Raw genomic sequence first — 24,771 nt, 5'->3', positions numbered from 1 at the left:
AAACCTTCTTACCCAAAAGGAATCATTAAATCAAACAATAAATATGTCCCATTCTTTCAGCACTCACAGAAATAGTCACAGTTTTGTCTTTTACTCTATTAGAGGTGATGAATTATAGTTATAGATTTCCTAATACTGAACTATCTTTGTTGGTCTTAAAATAAACTTTACTTTGTTATGCATTTGAATGAATCACTAGATTTAATTGGGTAATACTTTACTTAGGACCTGTACCCTACTAGTTTACAAAAAGAAGGTTTAAACATGACAGTGCTAAAAAAAGTGATAGCTGGATGAAGATAAGGTATAGGTAGGAGAAGTAAAAAGCACCCTGGAGTGAGGTAATCACACAATACTCTTGCCAAGAGGTCCTGTACTCTGAAATCTAATTTTTTTCTGGCTGCTTTGTCCGAGCCTACCCGCATAAAAGAAAGCCTGAAATCCAAATGACCCACGTGTTACAGAAGCCAGGGGGGTGTACTAGCTTGCATCCACATTTGTCAGTGCCTTTGTCTACCTAGGCAACGCCCTCCTCTCCCCTGGCAGGCCCACCATCCCATTATGCAGTTAGCCCTGCAACAACATGGTTGTTACAGGCGATGAACCCCTGCACAGTAGAAAATACGAGTATAACCTTTGATTCCCCCCCAAACTTAACTCCTGATAGCCTACTGTGACCAGAAGCCTTACGGATGACCTATTTTGTATTTTATATGTATAAAATAAGAATAAATATTACATAGATTATATGTAGAATATATGCATTATATATATATATATATTGTACTCATAATAAAGTAAGTTACTTTATTAGTTTACTTTAGAAAATAAAATGCTATTAAGAAAATAAGGGAGAGAAAATGCTTTTACAGTATTTATTGAAAAAAATGAACTTACAAATGGGCCTACACAATTCAAAACCATGTTGTTCAATGGTCAACTATATAGGCAAGGAAGGGATCAAACTTAGTCTCTGTCCTTATTCATTTGTTTGTTCAGTCATCCAAAAAATATGAGATATTTAATGGGGATATGAGGATGAACAAAACAGAACAAGATAGCACTCCCTCAGTGAAGCTCCCATTCTAGTGACAGCAACAAACACAAAGCAAAATCAAATGCCACCCCCCCACACATACACAAACTACAATAATTGTTATGATGGACTGTGATCCCAAAGGAGCTGCATATACCCAAAGCTGTACCTCTCTGCAAGGTCAGAGGCTTTAATATTGTTAGAGAGAAAACTTCACTAAAAGAATTCAGCCAGTCAGTAAACAAACACACAAATAGGTCATAAAGGTGGGAGGAGTCAAAAAATTTGTGATGGGAAAATGCAGGGTGTTGAGAGAGTGTATAACAAGATAATTTAAGTTAAAATAGAGAGGCAAGGAAAAGCCTCCTTATGCAGAAGGGGTTTATCTTGTGAAGTATAGGGAAGAGCATTTTAGGCAGATAGAACCGTATGAGTGCAAGGCCTTGAGGCTTGGTATCTTTGAAACATTTAAAGAAAGTGAGGGTGGTGAAAGAGTCAGTTTCCTTCTGGTGCTTTAAAAACAAATGAAGAACAACCCCTTCCACCACTTCCTCCACCCAGTACAAAATAAAACGTAAGACGACTATTGTCTGGCAGTATTTAGGCATTTTTCTTTGTGGAGGTTTTAGGAAATATTCATTTTGGAAATGGAGTCTTTATTATTTGAAACAATGTGATTGATTAAAGGGATGCAATACTGTAATGGAAAGAAAGGGCCTGTTTATGGTGTCAAGACTTATATTTAAGTGTTTTATCCATCTTGAGTTTATATTTGTGTGTGGTGTAAGCTGGTAATCGAGTTTCATTCGAACAAGCTATTTTTACTCTGTTTTATGCTTCTGCCCTCTTTGTCAAATATTAACTGACCATAGATACATGGGTTTATTTCTGGGCTCTCTGTTCTGTTCCATTGGTCTATGTGTCTGTTTTTATGCCAGTACCAGGGTGATTTGACTACAGTGGCCTTGTAATACAGTTTGATATCAGGTATTGTGATCCCTCCTACTTTGTTCTTCTTTCTCAAAATTGCAGCTGCTATTTGGGGTTGCTTATGGTTCCATATAAATTTTTGAAGTGTTTGTTCTGTATATGTAAAATATGTTATTGATACTTTTGTCAGTCCTTGTGATTTTATTTATTTCTTTAAATAAAGAAAATATTCAATTTATTCAATTATAAATATTCAATTTATTTCTTTAAATAAAGAAAATAAATCAATATTCTATTGATTATGCTATTATAGTTGTCCCACTTCCCCCTTCACTCCCCTCTACCCTACACCTCCCCACCACATTCTCCCCCTCTAGTTCATGTCCATGTGTCATACTTACAAGTTCTTTAGCTTCTACGTTTCCCATACTATTCTTGCCCTCCCCTCTCTATTTTCTACCTACCATCTATGCTACTTATTCTCTGTATATTTTCCCTGTTTCTCTTCTTCCCACTCCCCTGTTGCTAACCCTCCATGTGATCCCCATTTCTGCAGTTCTGTTCCTGTTCTAGTTATTTGCTTAGTTTGCTTTTGTTTTAGGTGTGGTTGCTAATAACTGTGAGTTTGCTGTCTTTTTACTGTTCATATTTTTTATCTTTTTCTTAGATAAGTCCCTTTAACATTTCATATAATAAGAGCTTGATGATGATGAACTCCTTGAATTTGATCTTATCTGAAAAGTACTTTATCTGTCCTTCCATTCTAAGTGAAAGCTTTGCTGGATAAGAGTATTCTTGGATATAGGTCCTTGCATTTCATGACTCGGAATACTTCTTTCCAGCTCCTTCTTGCCTATAAGGTCTCTTTTGAGAAATCAGCTGACAGTCTGATGGGAACTCCTTTGTAGGTGACTGTCTCGTTATCTTTTGCTGCTTCTTAGAATTCTCTCCTTCATTTTAATCTTGGCTAATGTAATTATGATGTGCGTTGGTGTGTTCCTCCTTCTGTCCAACTTCTTTGGAACTCTCTGAGCTTCCTGGACTTCCTGGAAGTCTATTTCCTTTGCCAGACTGGGGAAGTTCTCCTTTATTATTTGTTCAAATAAGTTTTCCACTTGTTGCTCTTCTTCTTTCCCATTCTGGTACCCCTATAATTCAGATGGTGGAACATTTAAAGATGTCCTGGAGGTTCCTAAGCCTCTCCTCATTTTTTTGAATTCTTGTTTCTTCATTCTGTTCTGATTGAATGTTTACTTCTTCCTTCTGGTCCACTCCATTGGGTTGAGTCCCAGTTTTCTTCCCATCGCTATTGGTTTCCTGTGCATTTTCCTTCATTTCACTTAGCATAGCCTTCACTTTTTCATCTAATTTGCAACCAAATTCAACCAATTCTGTGAGCATCCTGATTACCAGTGCTTTGAACTGTGCATCTGATAGGTTGGCTATCTCTTGGTTGTTTAGATAGATATACTGGCTCTAGGGCTTTGATCTGTTCTTCCATTTGAGCCATTTTTTTTAGGTTTGGTTGTGCCTGTTTGGTAGTGAGGGGTGGAGCCTTAGGTGTTCACCAGGGCAGGGTAACCCCCGTCACTGGGTTGTGACACTGTATGTGGGGGTGGAGTCAGAGAGGGAACAATGGTGTGTGCTCCACTCTCTCTTGGATTTCAATCCCTTCTGCCACTTCCCACAAGCAAATTGAGCCCTTTCGGTGCTGATTCCCAGGTGAGTGGGCTTGTGTACATTCTAGGACCCTGGGGGTCTCTCCAAGGAACTCTCCTGTGAGGCTGGGAGTCCCTACTGGTACCTCAACCCCCACAAGTGCTTTTAGGCTTTAATTCCCGTTACTGGGGCCCTGGGTTGTGTGGTCTGTCTCACCACCCATTTTCGCCTGGTTTATCTGTGCATGAATGTGGGTCCATGGTCAGCCAGCCGCTGTGCACACCTCACTGGGTCTGCTGGGTCTGCTGGGTCTGCTCATTGCCACCCTGCACCCAGGGTCTGCCAGCCACCACTTTTTCCTGTCTGGACCCCTCACCGCCGGCAGCCAACTCTGCCCCCTTACCAGTCTGGATGAATGGTTGTTGGACTTCCGTAAAGTTCAATTTTCTGCCAGTTCTGGTTGTTTTTTTATTTCCAAATATTTGTTGTCCTTAATTCTGATTGTGTGAGGAGGCACAGTGTATCTACCTACTCCTCCATCTTGATCAGAAGTCAGTCCTTCTGTTATTGGTATTTTAATAGGGATTGTAACCTAAGTACCCATCAGGAAATGAGTGGATCAAAAAACTATGGTATATTTACACAGTGGAATTCTATGCAGCAGAAAGAAAGAAGGAGCTCCTATCCTTTGCAACAGCATGGATGGAACTGGAGAGCATTATGTTAAGTAAAATAAGCCAGGCAGTGAAAGAGAAATACCACATGATTTCACCTTTAAGTAGAAACTAATCAACAAAACAAACAAGTGAGCAGAATAGAATCCGAGACATAGAAATAAAGAAACTGACAGTAACCAGAGGGAAGGGGGAGGGAGATAACAGAGAAAAGAAGGGTAAGGAACACCAAGGAACATGTATAAAGGACCCATGGACAAAGCCAAAGGCAGGGGTAGGATTGAGGGTGGGAGGTAGGGATGGGTGGGGCGGGGGAAGTGGTGCCAGGAAAATGGAGACAACCGTACTTTAACAACAATAATAAACTGAGTTAAAAAATTGGAAAAAAAAAGCAAGGAACTGTTTTCTAATGATTCAGTAAACCTTCAGTGAATTTCTCTATGTGCCAGGCAGGTAAGTGATCTGCTAAGCACTAACAGATATAACAGATATTATACAGGGCAGGATAATTCGTCATGTGAGAGAGGCCATACCCTGAAGGGTTACCTCCCTTCTGGAACATTCACTCATGGCCTCCTTAGAATAGTATTATCCCCTGTCCAAGTACTAACCAGGCCTGGCCCTGCTTAGCTTCCAAGATCAGATGAGATCAGGCATGTTCAGGATGGTAAGGTAGAATAATATCATCTCACATTTGCATAACATCTAATATTTAAATATATTTTTGTGTATATTACTTAATTTGAAGACTCACAAACACTCATGAAGAAGATATATTTACTGTCATTATATAGATGAGATGATAAGACTCAGAGAAGTGAAGAGACTAGTCCAAGGTCATCTGGCTAATAAATGGCAGAACCAGAGTTCAAACCCAGTAACTCTTTAGTAAATGCTTTTTCCCACTATGCTACCTCATAGTTATTAAGAGAAAGATTCAGAATTATGAAATGCTAAAGAAATAACCTTTTATTTGCTCTAAATTAAAAAGATAAGGACTGGAAGCTACAGATAGCCTTAAAATAGAAGTACCATGTAAACTGGAACAGTATATGGTTATGGTATTGTTTTGATGCCATTATGAACAGCATTCTCTTTTACTCTCAAATGTATCTTGGGCCTTGCCTGGTGCAGCTCAGTGGATTGAGTGCTGGCCTGTGAACCAAAGGGTTGCTAGTTTGATTCCTAGTCAGGACACATGCCTGGGGTACAGGCCAGGTCCTCAGTTGGGGGTACATGAGAGGTCACCACACATTGATGATTCTCTCCCTCTCTTCCTTTCTCTAAAAATAAATAAAAATATATTTTTAAAGTATCTTAGGTCTTGGTCTCTCTCTCTCTCTCTCTTTCTCTCTCTCTCTCATTCTATCTTCCCCTTCCTCTCTGCCTCTAAATAATTCCTTGATATAAGTTCATAGAGGGCACTGGGAGGCAAGAAAAGTCATAAATGCTGACTTGGGAAAATAATTCATATGGTTTTGGTAAACCATTTAATTTCTCTATATCTTGAATGTATCATCTTACCAATAGCTTTCAAAGTCTTAGGCCCTAAAGCCATTACATTGTGACCCAGCATTCACATGGGGAAGACACATATACATACATGCATATAACTGAAACAAATTTTCCCCAACAATACTCTCTTAATAGTGCTATGTTCCACTAATTTCTATTCCATTCTCTTTTTTTCTGATTACATTCCATTGCATTTTATTCCGCTTAAAAATACTTGATTGACTAACCAAATGGATTTCGCAATCTAAGGGGCATAACCAGGAGTTAGAAATGGGCACAGGCTGCTTACCGGAGAGAGTATCAATCAGGGTCATTAAAAAATCCTGGTAGGAGGTAGGCACTTTTTGAGGTGCTCTCTCATATCTTACCAGACATATTAAGAGGGATACAACCCACAACCCATATTCAACATTAAACATTTTATATATAAGTGTGACAACTGAGTTGCAGTAATGCTCCATTTTGCAGGCATTTATTTAAACATTTATTAATGTTGATTTTCCAGTTTTCTTTTCATATTTTGGGGCAACAAATTTATTTTTCAGGTGGCAAACATTTTTGTAGGTCCTTGAAAAACTCATCTCCTTGGTGCTGTGCCTATAAAGCTGAATGGATAAAACAGCCCCACTCGCAGTCAACAAGTATGAACTCATGAGTGGAGAGAAATGATGAAAGATTATTATCTCAGCTAGCTTCTTTGACAGGAAGCCACTGGGGTGTTGAATTGGGTACTTGGTGAGGTGGGCTGGTCTCTTTAGTGAAGAGAGGCGGCAGTGAAAGGCCAACAGAACTCAGGACTGGGAGGCCGAGTTTGAAGCCCTGCTCTGAAACGGGCTCTAGGCCAGTGACTTGTTATTTCCGAACCTCAGTTTCCCCCTCTGTAAAATGAAGATCATACTAATCATGCCATGCCTACCAGGCAGGAATGTTATAAGGATTAAAATGAGATAATGTATGTGAAAGTACTTTGCAAATTGTAAAGCACTGCCCATTTATTATTAAAATATTCAGTAAATGTTATTTTTGTGGCTTCCCAGCCTGCTTAGTTTTTGCTGAAGAGAAATTTATGAACACTAAAGCATCGTTCTTAGGGATGTTTTGTGTGCACAAAGGAACAGTAGCTTAGCACCTATTGCTATTAACGTTCCCGTTTCTCTCTAACAGGCAGACTTATTTGCATTGTGGACCTTTAGGACACAGGTGGCCAACACAAAACCTGAAGGATGAATCCAGACCTCCATCTTGTTTCTACCTGGTGGCAGCGCTGATCTCTCACTTAACTGTTAAGAAGTAGTTACATTTATACAGTCCTAAAATGACATTTGGCCCTTTGAAGGCTGCCGCGAGGCTGATGTGGCCTCTGGTGAAAACGAGTTGGACACCCCTGGTTTAGGAAGTCTAGTTCTCCCCCAAACACCACTCTTTCTAGCCAAACTACTGTACTAAATAATTATGCAATTTGTTGTTGCCAATAACCTTGAAGAAAAATAGAATTGTTTGTAGCAGTGCCATTAAAGGCAGCTGGCTGATTTCTTGAACTTCTAGGACTCCAAACCACTGCAATTTAATTTAATTAAAATGAAGACCAGGCAGAATGCATTATTACATACTGATAATGCATGCGGACACAGGCAGACATAGGGAATTATTTTGACAAAATTCATATAATGGATGCAGATCAGAGCCCCCTAACAAGCCAGTCTGTCAAATTAAATAAGCTGTCTCTAGAATTTTAACAGCACTGTGAAGTTAACAATAATGATGTTTTTACATTGTTTTGCAAGAAGCAGAGTTGGGAAAGAAACTAAATAATATACAATGATTTCTGGACATCATAGCTTATTTACAGCTAGAAAAAAAAGTACTAAGGCCAACTTATTTCAAATGCCCACATGGACTTTTTAGTAGGAGAGTCATGTCTGTGTATCAGACAACAAAATCTTTAAGCTGGATGAACTGGTGATTGTGGTTTTTGTACTGCAACACTGGGGGTGATTTGGCTCTTCTTCTACTTGATCAATATTGTACTTGGATTAATCAATCTTATCAGTTACCGTTGATACTTCTCCAAGGAAGTCATTCACACAACCTCTGCTGCTAATTTGTTCACTCTGGTATTATCTGTCTGGTTGCAAAGTCTGTTTTACTGGAAAAAATGGTGAGCTATCCTAGGATGTCAAGCAGTCTTTTTCTCATTGTGGCTGTAACCTCAACAATTACTCTGCTTTTGTGACACTCTAGCCCTTAGAGATCCCACCAATTCCCCACATCCAGGCTATGTGGGAAATAAGAGTCCCACATTTCAAAATAAGTGGACATTCCAACTTAGATATCCATCATTGCTTCAAATTTAGCTTCTTTAAATCTGGTCTCCTCTTTCTCCATCACTCAGAAATGGGTGGGACAGAGGTTCATATTTAACTGGCATGAGAAGGAAGAAGAGCACTAAACTGTTCTAGGTTTGCTTTAAATCTCATAGTTTAAACCACAATCCTTGCTATAAGTGGGACTGTAAGCATATTGGTCAAGGTTTGTCTACTATAGCTGCAGTAACAAATTACCTTAAACTTAAAGGCTTCAAATAAGACAGATTTGTCATCGTATAGTTAAGGGGGCCAGAAGTCTGAAATGGGTCTCACTGAGTTAGAGTCAAGGTATCAGCAGGCTGAGTTCCTTCTGGAGGCTCTAAGGAAGAATCGATTTCTTTGCCTTTTCCATCTTCTAGAGGTCACTTACATTCCTTGGTTTGTGGTTCCCTTCCCCCATCTTCAAAGCCAGCAATGTTGCATCTTGCTGGACCTTTTTTTCCATAGTTCTAACTTCCTCTATCTCTGACCTCCCCTTCTGCCTTGCTCTTCCACACTTAAGGACCCTTGTGATGACATCAGGCTTATCTGGAAAATCCAGGCTAATCTACCTCCAGGTCAGCTGATTAGCAACCTTAATTCTCTTTGGTCACGTAAGGTGATATATTCCCAGGTTCCAGAAATAGATGTATTTGGTGGCTGGTGGCTATTCTTCTGCCTAGCACAAGACTGTACTAAGATTTCTGAATCTAAAGCAAATCTGAGAAGTGTTATATATGGCATAATTGTTACAATCTGGCACAAAATTGAGTCTGTTTCTTCTTTCCTCAGTGATTATAAAATATGGCCAGAAATACAATGAAAAGTTTTCTTCTTTGTTTGTTTAGATTTAATTATATTTATTCAGGTATGAGCTAAAGAGTAATATTGTTTTAAAAAAATTTTTAAAGATTTTATTTATTTATCTCTAGAGGGGAAGGGAAGGAGAGAAGGAGAGAAGTATCAATGTATGGTTGCCTCTCATGAGTCCCCTGCCGGGAACTGGCCCGCAACCCAGGCATGTGCCCCGACTGGGAATCGAACTGCGATCCTGTGATTCGCAGACCCGCGCTCAATCCACCAAGCTACACCAGCCAGGGCAAGAGTAATATTCTTAATCCCTTTGTTTCCATCCACTTTTCACTTGAACTACTTATTTCCTGTTGTATTCTTAAGGGGCTCACAATCCATCTTCAGAGAAGTAGATTCTCCATCTTCATTCTACAACTTGTTGTAATGCTTTACCACTGTTGGGAAAATTCTCTTAGTCTCCATGGAGATGGAAATGGAGCCTAGGTAGTGAATAAAATCCCTTTTACCACTATCGAGTTATGAGGATGTTTCCTACAAGGTAAATATTCCACATTCTATTTGAGGTGCCACATTTGAAATCATATTGGCTTTCCTTGAAATCCCAAGGAAAACCTTGGGATCCTTACCAGTTTTCTCTTTCCACCCTAAAACAATGTGTCCCTTAAGTGTACACATAAAACACCATAAAGAACATTTCCTCCCACCTACCCCACTTTACCCCACCCCACCTCATACAGTTTCTGGATGTTTCTGAGTGGGTCAACTGACTCTTGCTTTTATTATTGTTATTAGCCTTAAAAAGGAACCCAAAACATATATTTTAGCATTTCAATTAAGGCCACTTTAAAGTGAGAGTGCTTGAGGAAGTTTAAACCAGGAACAAATTATAGAAATAGGAAGTAAACCTATACACACAGGCATACGATAGTAATTGAGGCTTCATGACTGGTGTGTATACTGGAAAGTCTGCTTTTCTTTGTGTTTCAGTTGTTTATGCAATCATCCATGGACATATTAGAAACTGAATTAGTAAAAGTACTTAACTACAACAAGGAGGAAAATTTTTGAATCCTTAGCACTAGTGGTATTTAGAAGGAAAAGCTGTAACACATTTTGTGCATAAAGTGAGGTTGATAAAATGGTGCAGACACTGTGGAAAACAGTTTGGCAGATTCTTAACAAGTCAAACATAGAATTTCCATATGATCCAATAATTCTACTCAGGTATATTCCCCAAAGAATTGAAATCAGCTGTTCAGATAAATATTCGTACATAAATGGTCATAGCACCACTATTCACAATAGCCAAAAGGTGGAAATAACCTGATGTCCATAGGCTGATGGATAGAGAAACAAAGAATGTGGTATATCAATACAATGGAATATTATTCAGTCATAAAAAAGGAATTAAGTATTGGTTTATATTATGACATGAATTAGGTTTGGAAACATTGTGCCAAGTGACAGGAGCCACATACAAAAGACCACATATTGTATGATTCTGTTTGTCTGAAATATCCAGAATAGGTAAATCCACAGAGACAGAACAGAGGTTGGTGGTTGCCAGGGCCTAAATTGGAGTAAGGGGTGGAGATTGACTACTAATGGGGTTACTTTGTGGGATGATGATGAAAATGTTCTGGAATTAGATATTGGTGATGGTTATACAACCTTGTAAAAATACTAAAAACCACTGTTGAATACTTTCAATGGGTGAAATTATATGTGTGAATTATATCTCAGTATAGCTGTTATTTTTAAAAACTAAGGTTGAACTGCATTTATGTGAACCCTAGCAAAAAATGACTGCTGGATATTGTCCTGGTCAGCTTTTCGTGAGTGTACGGGGTAAACTGCGAAGTGTCATAACTTAAGGAAAAAAAGGCTTTTAAAAAAACAAACAAAAGCAAGACCCCAACAACACCACAGGTATTCTGAGGAGGGTTGTAAGGAACTGGAGGACAAAGCCTATGGAGAAAAGTTAGAAGAAGGCTGAGTTATTCTAGTGAAGCAAAGCCTTTAGGAGAATATCCTGGAGAGGAGACTATGAGGCTTTGCATATATACCAGTCAGGGATCCAGGAGGAATTGGATGACATGTTCACAAGTATTCACTCCTGAGTTGAATGAAGGGATTACTTACAGAGGTGTGAGCAGAGCTAAGGGAATCAGCAGGGCTGGTGACTCACACAGAGACTGACACCCCTGGGTAACCATATGGGGAGAGAGGGAGTGGGAATAATGACACAGAAGGCCAGAGAGGGCATGAGGATTTGGAGGAGGAGCTACTGGAAAGGAGCTGCCATCTTCTAATATAGGCATTAATTGAGAGAGAGAGATGGGAGAGATGCCCTCACCTGTTTCTTCCACCCTGCAGTCTCTGGATGGTGCCCACCAATTGATTCAATGAAAAAAGAAACCCAGACCACAAAGGAGTGTAGGCCACGAAGTCCATGGAGTCCAACCTCTCAGATAACAGAGTTGGGCAAAGAAGAGTTTGTGTGTGTTTTGCAGGGAGGGCAAATGGAGAATAACTAACACAGTGATTACCTGTTACACCCACTGCTCCTTTCTTAGAGAAGCCATGGTAGCAAATAGCTGCATAGACTCCATGTTTTATACCTTGGATCCCAATATGCTGGCTACAGCCGAAGTGAAAGAACCATACCAGTGACTAACCTTTTTTCAGTTCTTACCACGTGTAAAGCACTTTGCATTACTCACCTCATTTAATCCTCATATCATAATAACTATACAAGTAACATTCTTTTTATGATTCCAATTTTATAGATGGGGAAACAACATTTGGGGATTAAGTAATTTACTCAATGTTGACTAGCTAGTAAGTAGATAAGGGATGATTTAAACCCACCTGGCTCTAGAAGTGATCTTTCTTACTTTCCTTTGGGTCTTTATACTAATTCCCCACTAACTGAGGACAAGCAAACACAATGTGTTCCTTGCATACTAACAGTCCAACAGAGATGAGTTAATTATTTAAATATATGAGGGTTTATTGGGCAAAGAAGAGTCACCAGTCTTTTTGTTTTCTCTCTCTCTCTCTCTATTTTCCTCTGGAAAGAAAGAGAGGAAATTCACACACTAGTCTAAAAAATGTAGGTCAGTTATATGGTACTTGTACCATGACAGACACTTCCAAGGGTGGATATGAAAACATCTCTTCTGGAGAACTATAAAAATAGTCTTCTATCTATCCAGGGGTGGTTTCCATGAGATACTGCCTGAAGGCACAATGGCTCCCAACTGCAGTTCCATAGACCTGTCAGGTCCCTTACGAAGTTTTCACTGTCAGGTACAGAGTGAGGAAAATAAAGACATTGGTGTCTCTCTCTCTTTCTCTTTCTCCCTGAGCATCAGTATCAGATTGCTTACTGTTATTTCTTAAGACAGGCTATTCCTTTTGTTAGTGTTAAAGTATCCCTCCTTTATAAAATTATGGTAATGGTAGGTGATAGTAGATTATAGTGGGGTTTCGTCTTTTTAAAATAGCCTTACTTGGCAAGATAAAAAAGCTGGCAAATCTTTATCAGTCTCATTTTTTAAAATGTCATTTGTCTGAGAGAACTAAATATGTGAAAACCATAGGCCCAAAGGACCTCTTAAGATCTCTGCTATCTGTAAGATTCTTGGTTTTAAAGTCTTGAGATAACAGAAAATCAAGATGACTTGGAAGACAGGATGATTTTTTATTTAACCTGCCAAAGGAACAATTTAATGGAGTCTAACCATCTTAGACATAAAAGGTAAGTGAAGATGCCTATAAGTTGAAATTTTGCAGTTTCTGTGTGGAAACGGCAGGATAAATGTCAAATCCCAAAACATGGCCTAAATAATGCCACACAAAAGATAACAGTTAGAAGGCAATATTTAGCTCTGGAGACAGTTACCAGAGCTGAAGAGGTCAGAAAGTGTGAGATTCCAGTGGTATGCAGCCATCATGAAAGGGGGACTAACCCCATTTGAAGCAAGAATGTTTAGAAGGGAATTCTAAACAGGCCCCCAACAAGTGTTTAAATGGAAAAAAAAAGAAGCCTTAGATCCTTTATAGAGAAGAAAACCCATAATCATTCCAAATACAAATTAATATGCAACTAGTACTTTCTGTTTTGTAATGATCACACTGACATTTACATAGAATTATTTTGACATACCCAAGGCCTCTGCCAGGCCCCAAACTTTCTGTCCATAGATGTCGGTCTTGTTCCAAGCAAATGTGTAGACGAGATTAATCGCAGCAGGAAACCACTTCTGGGTGAGCCGCCCTTCCACAGCTACTGTGAGGTGTACTTTAATCATGCCCACAGGAATGGTTGCATGGGTCAGAAGGATCCGTAGCAGGGTTTTATACCCAGGGGTTCGGCTGCTCAGGTAACTCAGCCTCACAAAGCTGGAAGGAATGGGGATCTCCTCCTGGACAACCTGAAAGAAGAAAGCCAAATGGGCTCTTATCGGTGGTCACAGGTAGACAAGAATACTGCATGTTTTGTTGGCTTAGAAACTGGACAAAGGAGAGACCTTACAGGCAGCCATTGAGATTTGTTCTAGAATCTGTGTGAGGCTATGTGACCACGGGTTTCAAATTCTGCATTGAAGCTGTATGGTGACCTGACATCCAGCCAACCCTGAGGACTGTTCTCCTTTTGTTCCTGCTAGAAAAGACTGTGAAAAGTACAATTTCAGTTATTCTACAGTGTTCCAAAAATTACATGGGATCCAATAAATGATCTTTTTCTTATGTATGCCCATACACAAAATCTTGTTTGGTGTGTTTAGTCATATATCACAAAACTATGGCTATAATCCTTATTTTGGCTGGGCTCTCTAAGAGGAAGGTCTCCAGGAGCAAGCCTAGCAAGCGATATTTTATGACAGACATTATAGATTCCCTAGAATTAATCTTTACTGATGCCATCAAACTCATCTTTTTTGGAGCTTTAGAATGACCCTGAGGACCAAATATTTAATCAAATTTTGCTTACACATTTCTCTGTGCCTAGATGTACCAATAGCTGGGAAGTTTTTCTAAGTTGGCAATTATGACTGAAAAGCAGATAACTTCCAATAACTTGTACAAATTTTATAGTAAGCATTGGTCCCAGAGTGAAAATACCACTTGGCTTCTTTAATTAATTGCTATTACTTATTTGTTGATTAGCACGGATAGAGTTAAACAACCAAAAGTGGTCACTAAAATTAAATTTTTCATTTCACGACTTTCAGCTTTTAAAATACAGCTGAAGAAAGAGCTCATTCTGTTCCAACACTGAAAGTGACATGGACAGCTGTGGATATTTTTTTGTGCGCTCATTCATTTTTAGCTCAAAACCCTTTCCCTTCTTCCATTTTCCAAACTACTGCACATAGTAGAACTAATTGTTAAACACATGCTGTCTCATATTGTCCAGGATTTCTGGTCATTATTTTCTTTGAGGGCACAAATCCCTCTTGTCTATTCGTTACCCAGTTCTTCTTCCTCTACATTAGCTATTTGAGACCAACCTGTCCATTGGCTCTGTCTTCTTCTGTGCTTCTGGTGGCAGAAGCACAACAGAGAAAAATAGCATGACACTTACTACCTTAGTATTTCATTTCCCCAAGGAAACCTGCAATCCTAGATCAGTTTGAAAACTTTTGCGGTGCAACACACCCATACTTCCTAATGATGCCTGTGAAGGGATTGGCATTCAGTCAAATGTGCTCATTAAGTACTTGAGTATAGTACTCAATACTTTTTTCTTTCTTCCTAAGGAAAAACAATGGGACAGACAGGAGTGGCAAGTCTTTAGACTCCTTTTCCTGCAGAGCATTATTTTTTGTGAACCGTTCTTAAGTGGCATCCTATAGGCACTGCTAACAGTTGGTGGGGATGTTGTAATTGAAAAAAAAAAAACAATTCAATCTCGGAATGTCCATTTACTTCTTCTTGAGTATACATTTTGAATTCTGCATCTATATGACTTATGAGTCCATTTGGTGGCTTCCACATTTAACTACCATTCACATGTTTCCATAGTGTCATGAGAGAATTGTACTATGGATGTTCGAATGACTTAATATTGAAGTGAAAATATTGAATGCTCAACACAGAAAAATTTTCAGTAATCTTAAAATATCAAGGTTCAAAAATATGTTCCTTGAATTACAAAGCTTAAATACTCAAAAGCAAAATTAAAAAAAAACCCATAGCCTTGAAAACTATCTTCAACTAAACAAGAAGAATGACTTCTAAAAACAATGACAATGGATGAAAACTTGACAATAAAAGAAAACTAAAGCTTTAGAGAGCTTTCACTTCAGAAGCACAAATGGTTCCACCTTATTGATTATACTGTTATCACAATTGAGCCAGGTAGCTTTGTTCCATAGAGCACAGTGTTCATTAGGTCAAGGTTCGGGGTTTAATTCTCATGACAGCTAGTTCATCTTGCTTTGTCCCATGGCCACAGATAGCACCCTATAGCCCTGGCCAATCACTTTGCAAATGTGTGCCAGGGAGATTATATTTGAAGGCTTCTTTTGATAAATGAAGGGCAGCACATTATAGTACTGGCAAGAGTACCAGAAAAGGACTCTAGCCATTATACATGGTTGAGCACCCCATGAAACTATGATTTTATACATTCAAAAGCCAATGTACTCACCTGCAGCTCAGGAACAATAGTTCCCCTGTCTGGACAGGACCCTCCAAAGGATGTGAGCGGTGACGGGAGCACGATAGGGTTTGGGCTAATAAAGTTGGAGATATCACAGGATGGTGGGTCTGATACAACTCTCTGCATGGTTACTTTCTCCACCACAATGAATTGATTCCAAGGCAACCACAGTGTCCTCTTCTCAGATAGGAAAGGTGAGCGATCAAAGATTAAGACGACAGATATACCACCCACAGCTACGAGGTCAAAGCTGAGAAGGAAAATTATAAGACAGCTTTAACCAGATGAACAACCAAAATAAAGTTTAAAAATAGGTAATTTTAGTGTATTGGCCTCCTTTTGGAACTCAACTATACGCATTCATATTCTCTATTTTATAAATTCCCTCTAGCTCAATATTTATTCACGGATGACTTTTTTTTTTCATTTATCCCGTAGGCTTCTGGAAAAAATTCCTGTTACCAGTTGATATTTACCCTGAATTTGTAAGCGAAGTTAATACTATTTTTTAACTTAATTTTTATTGTTTATGCTATTACAGATGTCCTCATTCCCCCTTGTCTACCTCTTCCCCACCCTCACCTTTACTTCCCTCTGGCCATCCCCACACCATTGTCTATGTCCATGGGTCCTACATATATGTTCTTTGGCTACTCCCTTCACCTTCTTTCATCTGGTCCCCACTCCCCCTTCCCATCTGACAGCTGTCAGTCTGTTCCATGTGTCCTTGTCTCTGTTTCTATTTTGTTTGTCAGTTTATTTTGTTCATTAGATTCCACACATAAGTGAGATCATATGGTATTAGTCCTTCTCTGATTGGCTTAAGTAGCCCAATTTAGTACTATTTTAAACAAAACTACTGCACATATTTCTGCAAAGCCAACTCTGACATCATTGCCACCCTTTGTCCTAGAGGTAAGTGACAGATGACCATTTCAACATTCAGCAACATCTTTAATCTAATGCATTATTCATCCCCCCAATTCTTCTAATGCAGCTCAAAAAAAAAGTAAGGAGCTGGAATATTAAATATCTGGTTCAGGATCACAAACATAGAGTCAGAAGCCTGACGGTATCTTTGAGGTGGCCTTTGGAGAAAGATGCTGGCAGAGGAGAGTCATTCACTGAAATTTACTTGAACAATACCATGCCTGAACCCTCCATATCTGGCTACCCACTTTGGCTCTGGATTGCCCTTGAATTCTGGATTTAGGATTTCTGGTTCCCTCTAGAAAGCCTCGTGGTCTTTTGTAAGATGGCCTGTAATGGAACCTGTCCATCTCTGCCGACAACTCCCTCTGTATCTCTATCAAGGCAAGACTGCCTCTCCTGCAAGAAAGAGCATCTCTGACATGACTCTTGCACTGGAGCATAACATTCAGGTTTGTTTATTCTGCACTAGATGGTTCTACCTTACTTCTCTTTCAAGTATAATGACATCTTTGAGAAAATGTGCTTGAAAGCATTCAAAAAGCATAAAATAATATATAAAAGTAAGATAATCATAAATTATCATTATAACTTCAAAATGGATAAAGGGCAATATAATGCTCCTTAATATTCAAAGCAACTTAAATCCATATGAGATGTATGTCATACCTGTATAAAAGACTTTTTCTGTAAAACACTTTTTAATGATAAAATACCCTGAGAGGTAACAAGGTTAATTGTGGATTTCTCACCACTTCTTTCATATGACATTTATTGTATTTATCATAGTATTACCAATGATGTCTTGTTGCAGAAATCTTCCAGGTAAAGATAAATGGGCAGTAATAAAGGATGGCTAATCCTGTATAGTTTAATGTTGCTTTTTCACTTAAGGAGCTGTAATATTAAGGTACTTTCCAAAAAGAGGATTTGAAAAATTGCACAGTTTGTACTAAAAAAAGAAAGCCCAAACTGCTTATGGTTTAAGACAGAGAGGCTGAATTCATTATAATACAGGAACAGTTTAAGGCAAGTATAATAGGGAAAATCCAAGATTACTTGTCAAGAGATCTTTCCTCTAGTTCACATTCTACATTGTCTTAACTCTGTGTCCTTGAGCAAGTTCATCTGCTTCACTGAAATCTTAGTTCTTGACTCCTTAAAACTGTAGTGCTTATTTATTTGAAAACAAAAACAAATGCAGACAAACAACAAGAAGATCCCATAAAAATAAACTCCAAACAAGAGCACATAGAGCTGGGAATCGTACTTCTAGAAAGATTAAGCAGACAGGGTAGACTACTTGTTTTGTAAGAAAAATATGGGTTTGACCTCATACACACTTGGGTTCAAATCCCAGCTCTGCTATACGAACTTTGTATCTTCTGGACTAGTTAGTTATTTAACATCTATGACTGTCAGTTTCCTCATTAGTAAAATGGGTTAATATGATCTGTCACTTAGCTACCACTACAAATGAGTAAGTGACACGAATACTTAAGAGTCAAGCATATATTAGGGACTTAACAAATGTTAAATTTCTTTTCAAATTAGATGTACTGAGCTATCAAATGCATAGATATTTTCTCTTGTAGTTCAGATGAACTCTAGGCCAGCTTTTGATGATCTCCAGAAGCAGACACTGGTTTTTAAGTTTTCCAGGGTACTTCCCCTAGGCTTCCTGTGATAGTTAGTTTTCTGTGTCATCTTGGCTGGGCAACTATACCCAGTTATTCAATCAAACACTAACCTAGGTGTTGCAGCTGAGGTATTTTGTGGATGTGGTTAATATCTATAGTTAGGTAAATTTAACTAAAGGCAATTACCCTTGATAATGTGGAAGGGTCTCATTCAATTAGTTGAAAGACCTTCAGATATAAACTGAAATTTCTCTTAGGAGGGAGGGATTCTGCCTCAAGACTGCAGAGGTAGTATCAATTTTTTCCTTGAGATTCCAGTCTATCAGCCTTCCCTAGTGTTTGGATTTACTAATGCTCACCATCACATAAGCCAATTCCTTCAGATCTCCATCTTTCCTTCCTTTCTCTTACCAGTATTGTTTCTCTGGAGAACCCTGACTAATTTCTCCTCTTCCCACCTAGCTGTTACATACAGTAAACATTGTCTGATTAACTCATGCCATGGAGGTGGAAGATGGATCTGTGGCCAAAAACCCATGTGAACCATTCCAATGCCAAATAAAATGCTCTCAAAATGATTAATTCCTTAGGATTTCCCCCATGACAAGTTATCTGTATTGTAATGGCTCATTAAGAACAAGCTATACCATAAAAACCCTAGAGGAGAACATAGGCAGGAAAATCTCAGATATTCCATGTAGCAATATTTTCACCAATATGTCCTTTAGAACAAGGGACAAAAAGGAAAGAATAAACAAACAGAACTTAATCAAAATAAAAATCTTCTGCATGGCTAAAGAAAACATCAGCAAAATGAAAAAGGAACCAACCATATGGGAAAATATATTTGCCAATGATACCTTGGACAAGGGTTTGATCACCAAAATATATAGAGAATGCATACAACTCCACTCTAGGAAGACACACAACCCATTTGAAAAATGGGCAAAGGATATGAACAGACACTTTTCCATGAAAAGGATGCTCAGCATCACTAGCCATCGGGGACATGCAAATTAAAACCACAATGAGATACCACTTCACACCTATGAGAATAGCCACCATAACAAATGAACAAACAAGTGCTGGCGAGGTTGTGGAGAAAAGGGAGCCCTAGTGCAGTGTTGGTGGGATTGCAGACTGGTGCAGCCACTGTGGAAAACAGTATGGCATTTCTTCATAAAACCAAAAATGGAACTGCCTTTTGACCCAGCAATTCCACTGCCAAGATTATACCCTAAGAACCCTGAAACACCAATCCGAAAGAACCTATGCACCACAAAGTTCATAGCGGCACAATTTACAATAGCCAAGTGCTGGAAGCAACCTAAGTGCCCATTAGTGAATGAGTGGATCCAAAAACTATGGTACACTTACACAATAGAATACTATGCAGTAGAAAGAAAGAAGAAGCTCCAACCCTTTGCAACAGTATGGATGGAACTAGAGAGCATTATGCTAAATGAAATAAGTAAGGCAGTAAAAGACAAATATAATATGATCTCACCTATAAGTAGAACATAATCAACAAAACAAACAAGCAAGCAAAATAGAACTGGGGACATTGAAATAAAGAATATACTGACAATAACCAGAGGGGAGGTGGGAGAGGATAATGAGGGAAAGAAGGGGAAGGATTATCAGGTAACATGTATAAAGGACCCCTGGAGAAAGCTGAAGTGGGGGAAGGACTGAGGGTGGGAGGTGGGGGTGGGTGGGGCGGGGGAAAGTGGTGGTGCAAAAAAGGAGACAACTGTACTTGAACAACAGTAAAAAATAAAAAAAAACAGGCTAAAAAGGAGAGAGAGGGAGGGAGGGAGAGGGAGAAGGGGGGAGAGAGAGAGAGACAGAGAGACAGAGAGACAAGAGAGAGAGAGAGAGAGAGAGAGAGAGAATATAAAAGATCCAAGGGAGAGGACACATTAGTTTGGAGGACGTTGTCAATCCCTTATAGGTGAGACCAGCCCTATGGATGGATAGAAGACTACTAAAGCCTGTGCAAATGCTTACCTGTGCCTTGTGGCATCCTATGTGAACAGACTTCCTTGAGGAGAATCTGAGGGAACCCTCTCCTCATCTTACAGCCTTCCCAAAAAACTTCTTGAGACCTTTAAGGCTTCTCAAGAATCATCTATTTGCCTTATCTCTAGCTCAAATATTTATAAACCATTTTCTTTCAACACTTTAACTGAGCACCTGCTCTCCAAGTTGAAGGTTTTAAATCACAGAAGATAAGAGCCCAATTACTTGGGTTCAACTTTTGGGTTCTACCCTTTTTAGCTGCATTCATTTAGATACATTTTCTCATCTGCCAAATGGGGAGGGTGATAATAATGATACCTAGCTCATACAGTGCTGTGAGGATGAAACAGAATGACATTCACATAAATGCCTGGCATACAATAGATACTCATACATATATCTGCCTTTTCTTTAGAATTATCCTATTTTTCCTTTCATGATGCTTCGGCCCCTCACAATCTGTATATCTATTCTTTTCTTACTTTCAGGGGGCCCTATAGTCTACTCCCATCTTTCCCTCTGTTTTATATACATCATTTTGGTCTCACGACCTAGACTTTTCCTGGTTCTCTAGGGAAAGTTGTCAATTAATTTGTGCAAATGGATGATAATGGAGGTAATTATTTCCATATGCCACACAATGTATTTGCATTTAACAGGGACTTTGAGAGAATCAATAGCTTAACCCAAAGAAGTGATCCCTTTGGCACAGTGGCAGACCAGTGGGATTGAGAATTGGAGACAGAGGGTCTTGCATGTCTCGCAGCAACTTGCATTTCACAGTCTGTCCTACTAGGTACCTAAAGGCTCATCTCAGCCTTTCTGGAATCCTTTTGCCCTTAGGTCTAACTTCATTATGTTATGCTTCTTCTGCAATGTACTTACTCAATCTGAGGTAGCAACAAGGGGAGACATACAAATGGAAACTTTCATCACACTGTCATTTTATGTCCAAGAGATGATGACAGGACAGTCTGGTTGGCATTTGGGGTACATATTTTGAATGCTGACACCCTTTGTGGAGCCTGAGGGGAGAGTTATTGCCAGAGAGGACTCTAACTAGTCTCTGTCATCTACATAAACCTAGTTCTCACAGTGAGCCGAGGGAGGAGGGTCTTGGCATTTTAATTAAAACTGAAAACACAGAAAATGTTCCTTTTTAATGTTTTCTATAAACTGCAAACAAAATTTTAGGCTTTTAAGACATCTTTAGACTTTTTAGACATCTAGTTTCTTTTACATTCTCTTGTGAGTATCAAATAATTCGTTGAAACCTTTGCACACGAGCTAAAAAAACCCTGAGGGCCCATCAGTTCCTTATGCGAAGTCAAATGCCCCTGAGGGCATATCCTATTTAAAGAAATAATCTACTTTTTACTTTCTGGAACATGGTGGAACATGCTGGCAAGGGAGACGCCAGTTTTGTGTACTAGTTGCTGGTGAGTGAACTACTGAAATTCCCTCGTTCAATATAATTGGGAGAAACGTCCATTTTAATTACTAATAAACTGATTATGAGACATTTGAAAGGAAATATACTGATGTATACATGTATAAACAACATATATGTGTGAGTGTATATATGTATATATTTTCAGATTATCTGTATCCAGAGTAGTTCTGTTGTGATTGTTATAACGAATAGATGACTAATTAATAAGTAATATCATTTATATAAAAATCCATATGATTTACTAAAGTCTTAATAACAGTTTGTTTTACCATGTAGGTTAAAACTCTCTCTTATTATCTTCTTTAACTAATTATTTTTATAAGCATTTTATTGACAAGAAGTTGAAAAAATTAATTCAGCATAGTCCTAGTTGAACAATGAACAATTCTGAAGTGGTTAGGAATTGATAATAGGTTCTCAAAATGAGATGTTTTCTCACACAGTGATAAAGCTTCAAGTCAACAGGTAGGTCTCTTTATGTGAGTACTGAAGCCACTAATTACGAGTATGTCATTTTAAGGGTAGCCATCTGGAGACTAGGGCACCTCAAAGCCATTATTACAATGTTTCTGTGAGTCATAAGTAGGTGCTTTTAAGCTGGACACATGGGCCTATTGACAGAACTATTTTGAACAAATGTCTGTGGAACTGACAGCAACAAAAATTTCTTTGTGAGCAAGTGTTTCTCCGGGTGGAAAGATTTTACCTTGTAGTCTTGCTTCCCAGGTCTCAGAGAACCTTGGGAATCCCTTAGAGAGCAGGAACCTTGTGGTTGGTGCTGAAGGTGAAATCACTACGGCTAGACAGACACCAAGGGAGTTGGTTAGGCTGACCATACTTGTTAACCACTTACAGCCATTAGTAAAAGAGTCTAGGAATGACACATTTTTCCAATATGTCTTAATTCTTGCTGAATTGTGTACTTTTAGAAGAAATGTTTTAGATACATTCATCCCTACAGTACTTTCAGGCTATCATGGAAGCACAGTGTCAGTGTTCCAGGGTTTCCTCTTTGTTACCTGCACTGTCTCACTCAGTGTTGAAGCTGGATTTATAAGCGGAATTACATGAAGGCTAGAACACTTCCCATATGGCCAGGCTTTCAAGAATGAGGCTCGAGAGTATGAGTACAGGGTTGGGAGACAAATTTGGTTAGACTTAGGTAGGGAATACAGGAAATAAATGTCACCAGTGACTTTTTGAGATACAGCTAGAAGATGAACTTATTATATCCCCCAAGGCCCAGTTTTACTCAGGTCTAGAAGTCAATACTTGGCCCTCACAATTGTCAGCAGCAATATTGACCTACCTTCCATCTTGCCGGCTGATGGTAAACCCATAATCACTGTGGTGCAAGAAACTAACATTTACCCCTACCAGCGGGGTTCCATCTATGGCCACCACTTGGCCTCGAATAACACAGGCACGCCTGCAACACAAAATCAAAGACAAATATAAAAGCATGTTGAAACTAGATTCTAGAAGCCAAGTTGGAGAAACTTGCAAAATACAGTCATTAACAAAGCAAACAACTTTACCAATCAGTAGTAAATACTAACAACATGTTAGGGAGGGTATGTGTATTTTCTTTACCTATCAAAATTGGGATTATACTTGGTATAGTTCTGTATCCTGATTTTTTTAGTTAATAGTATATTATTAACACTGTCTAATGTAACTAGAAATTCCTTAATATAGCATTTTGTTATTAAATAGCCTTAAAATACCATTCCTTAACTTGTTTAAGCCATTTCCTATTTTCAAACATTTCATTGTTTCTTGATTTTTTTTCTGCATTGAATTTCTTATTATTTCCTTGGGAGGAAGACCTAGTTGTGGGAGGATATTTTTCTGTTATTAAAATTAAAATTAATTATATTACTTAATCCATAAATACACTGTGGAGATGACTGCGATCCCTGCAGACAGCCTCCCTCCAGTTCCTGCTCTTCACCCCAGAAGTGATCAGCAGTATCATTTTATTATGAGCATTTTCTATGCATTTACAAAAATAGGTGTAAACATTGTTTAAGGCTCTTAGTACATATTTCCAAACTGCTTTTCTGGAACAACATTTAAAAAAAATGCATACCTAGTTTGGTGAATTTTACAAGTTAAACTTGGCAATAGATGTGGTCCCTGACTATAGCACACTATTTCTCTTGGCTAATTGAAGTAAAGTATTTCAGGAGATTTTTTCCTTTAAACAAATGAATTTTATCTTTACTAGAGAAGGAGATTCAGTTAAACTAGTTCTTAAACCAGGGATGTTCTCCCAGGGACACAGTCTACTATAATTTCAGCTCTAGCCTGGCCAAGAAGCTGTAACAAATTTCAAGAGCTTGGCAGTGAGGGTCCAGGGGCAAATCCCAATAAAGATTTTTCACTATTCCTCAGTTACTGGGCAGTGGCAGGGGATGGTGGGGGGTCCCTGGAGTCCAATCCTAGTCTTGGCAGCCCTGAGCTCTATAATGTGCACTTTTATAGCTGGAGCTGGTAGGGTTGAGGAAGGTTGGGCAAGGTCAATGGTTTTTCCTAGGACATCAATGTTGGTTCTCTCAGTAAGTGAGATTCAGGGTATCCAGGGAAGCTAAATCTTGGATTAAAAGGGGCTGTGTCATTTAGATAAACATGGCTTTCCAAACTAACCATAATAATTTCACCCTGGCATTAGACATTATTCAAACAGAATCAGCAGTTCAAGGCTATGTATCTAAAGACTCATGGCCACAAAGATCATCTGAGTGAAGGGAAAAAAATCTCTGAAAAAGCAAAAGACAGTTACCAGCTAAACCTTGTTTTATATGCTATAGCTAATAAACTTTGCTATTAAATTCCATTGCAATCAGAGGAACTGGATTTGTTATCCCAATAGGATTTACCCTGAATTACCTAAAGCCTTCCCACAGCACAAACTACAAACCATTAAGCATTACGCAATGAAAGCTAGCATAAATGTTGCTCGCATTGTTTTTGTATATTGAGTTTGCAGACCAACATTATTAGTTCTGATGTAGAGCAGTAGCTTTCTTTCCAATGATTCGGGCACTTTATGAATTCTTTAAGTCATGCTTCCGAAGG

The 24,771-nt window shown here is 38.8% G+C and overlaps 1 protein-coding gene across 1 annotated transcript in view; it reads right to left on the bottom strand.

The window, feature by feature from the left end:
* The window catches only part of TENM1 (teneurin transmembrane protein 1), a 397,683-nt gene that overhangs the window by 134,403 nt on the left and 238,509 nt on the right, over window positions 1-24,771 (bottom strand). The window contains exons 14-16 of the mRNA XM_037040336.1: window positions 23,000-23,119; window positions 15,634-15,895; window positions 13,144-13,411 (exon numbers count right to left, since the gene is read on the bottom strand). Of these exons, the coding sequence (XP_036896231.1) occupies window positions 13,144-13,411; window positions 15,634-15,895; window positions 23,000-23,119 (650 nt within the window). The remainder of the gene's footprint in view (window positions 1-13,143; window positions 13,412-15,633; window positions 15,896-22,999; window positions 23,120-24,771) is intronic.

This window comes from Sturnira hondurensis, unplaced genomic scaffold (assembly GCF_014824575.4).
Source record: "Sturnira hondurensis isolate 20B ecotype Veracruz unplaced genomic scaffold, ASM1482457v3 Scaffold0002633, whole genome shotgun sequence".
NCBI lineage: Eukaryota > Metazoa > Chordata > Mammalia > Chiroptera > Phyllostomidae > Sturnira > Sturnira hondurensis.
Note: the sequence above shows the minus strand (reverse complement) of the source record. Positions and strands in the feature narration are given on the sequence as shown.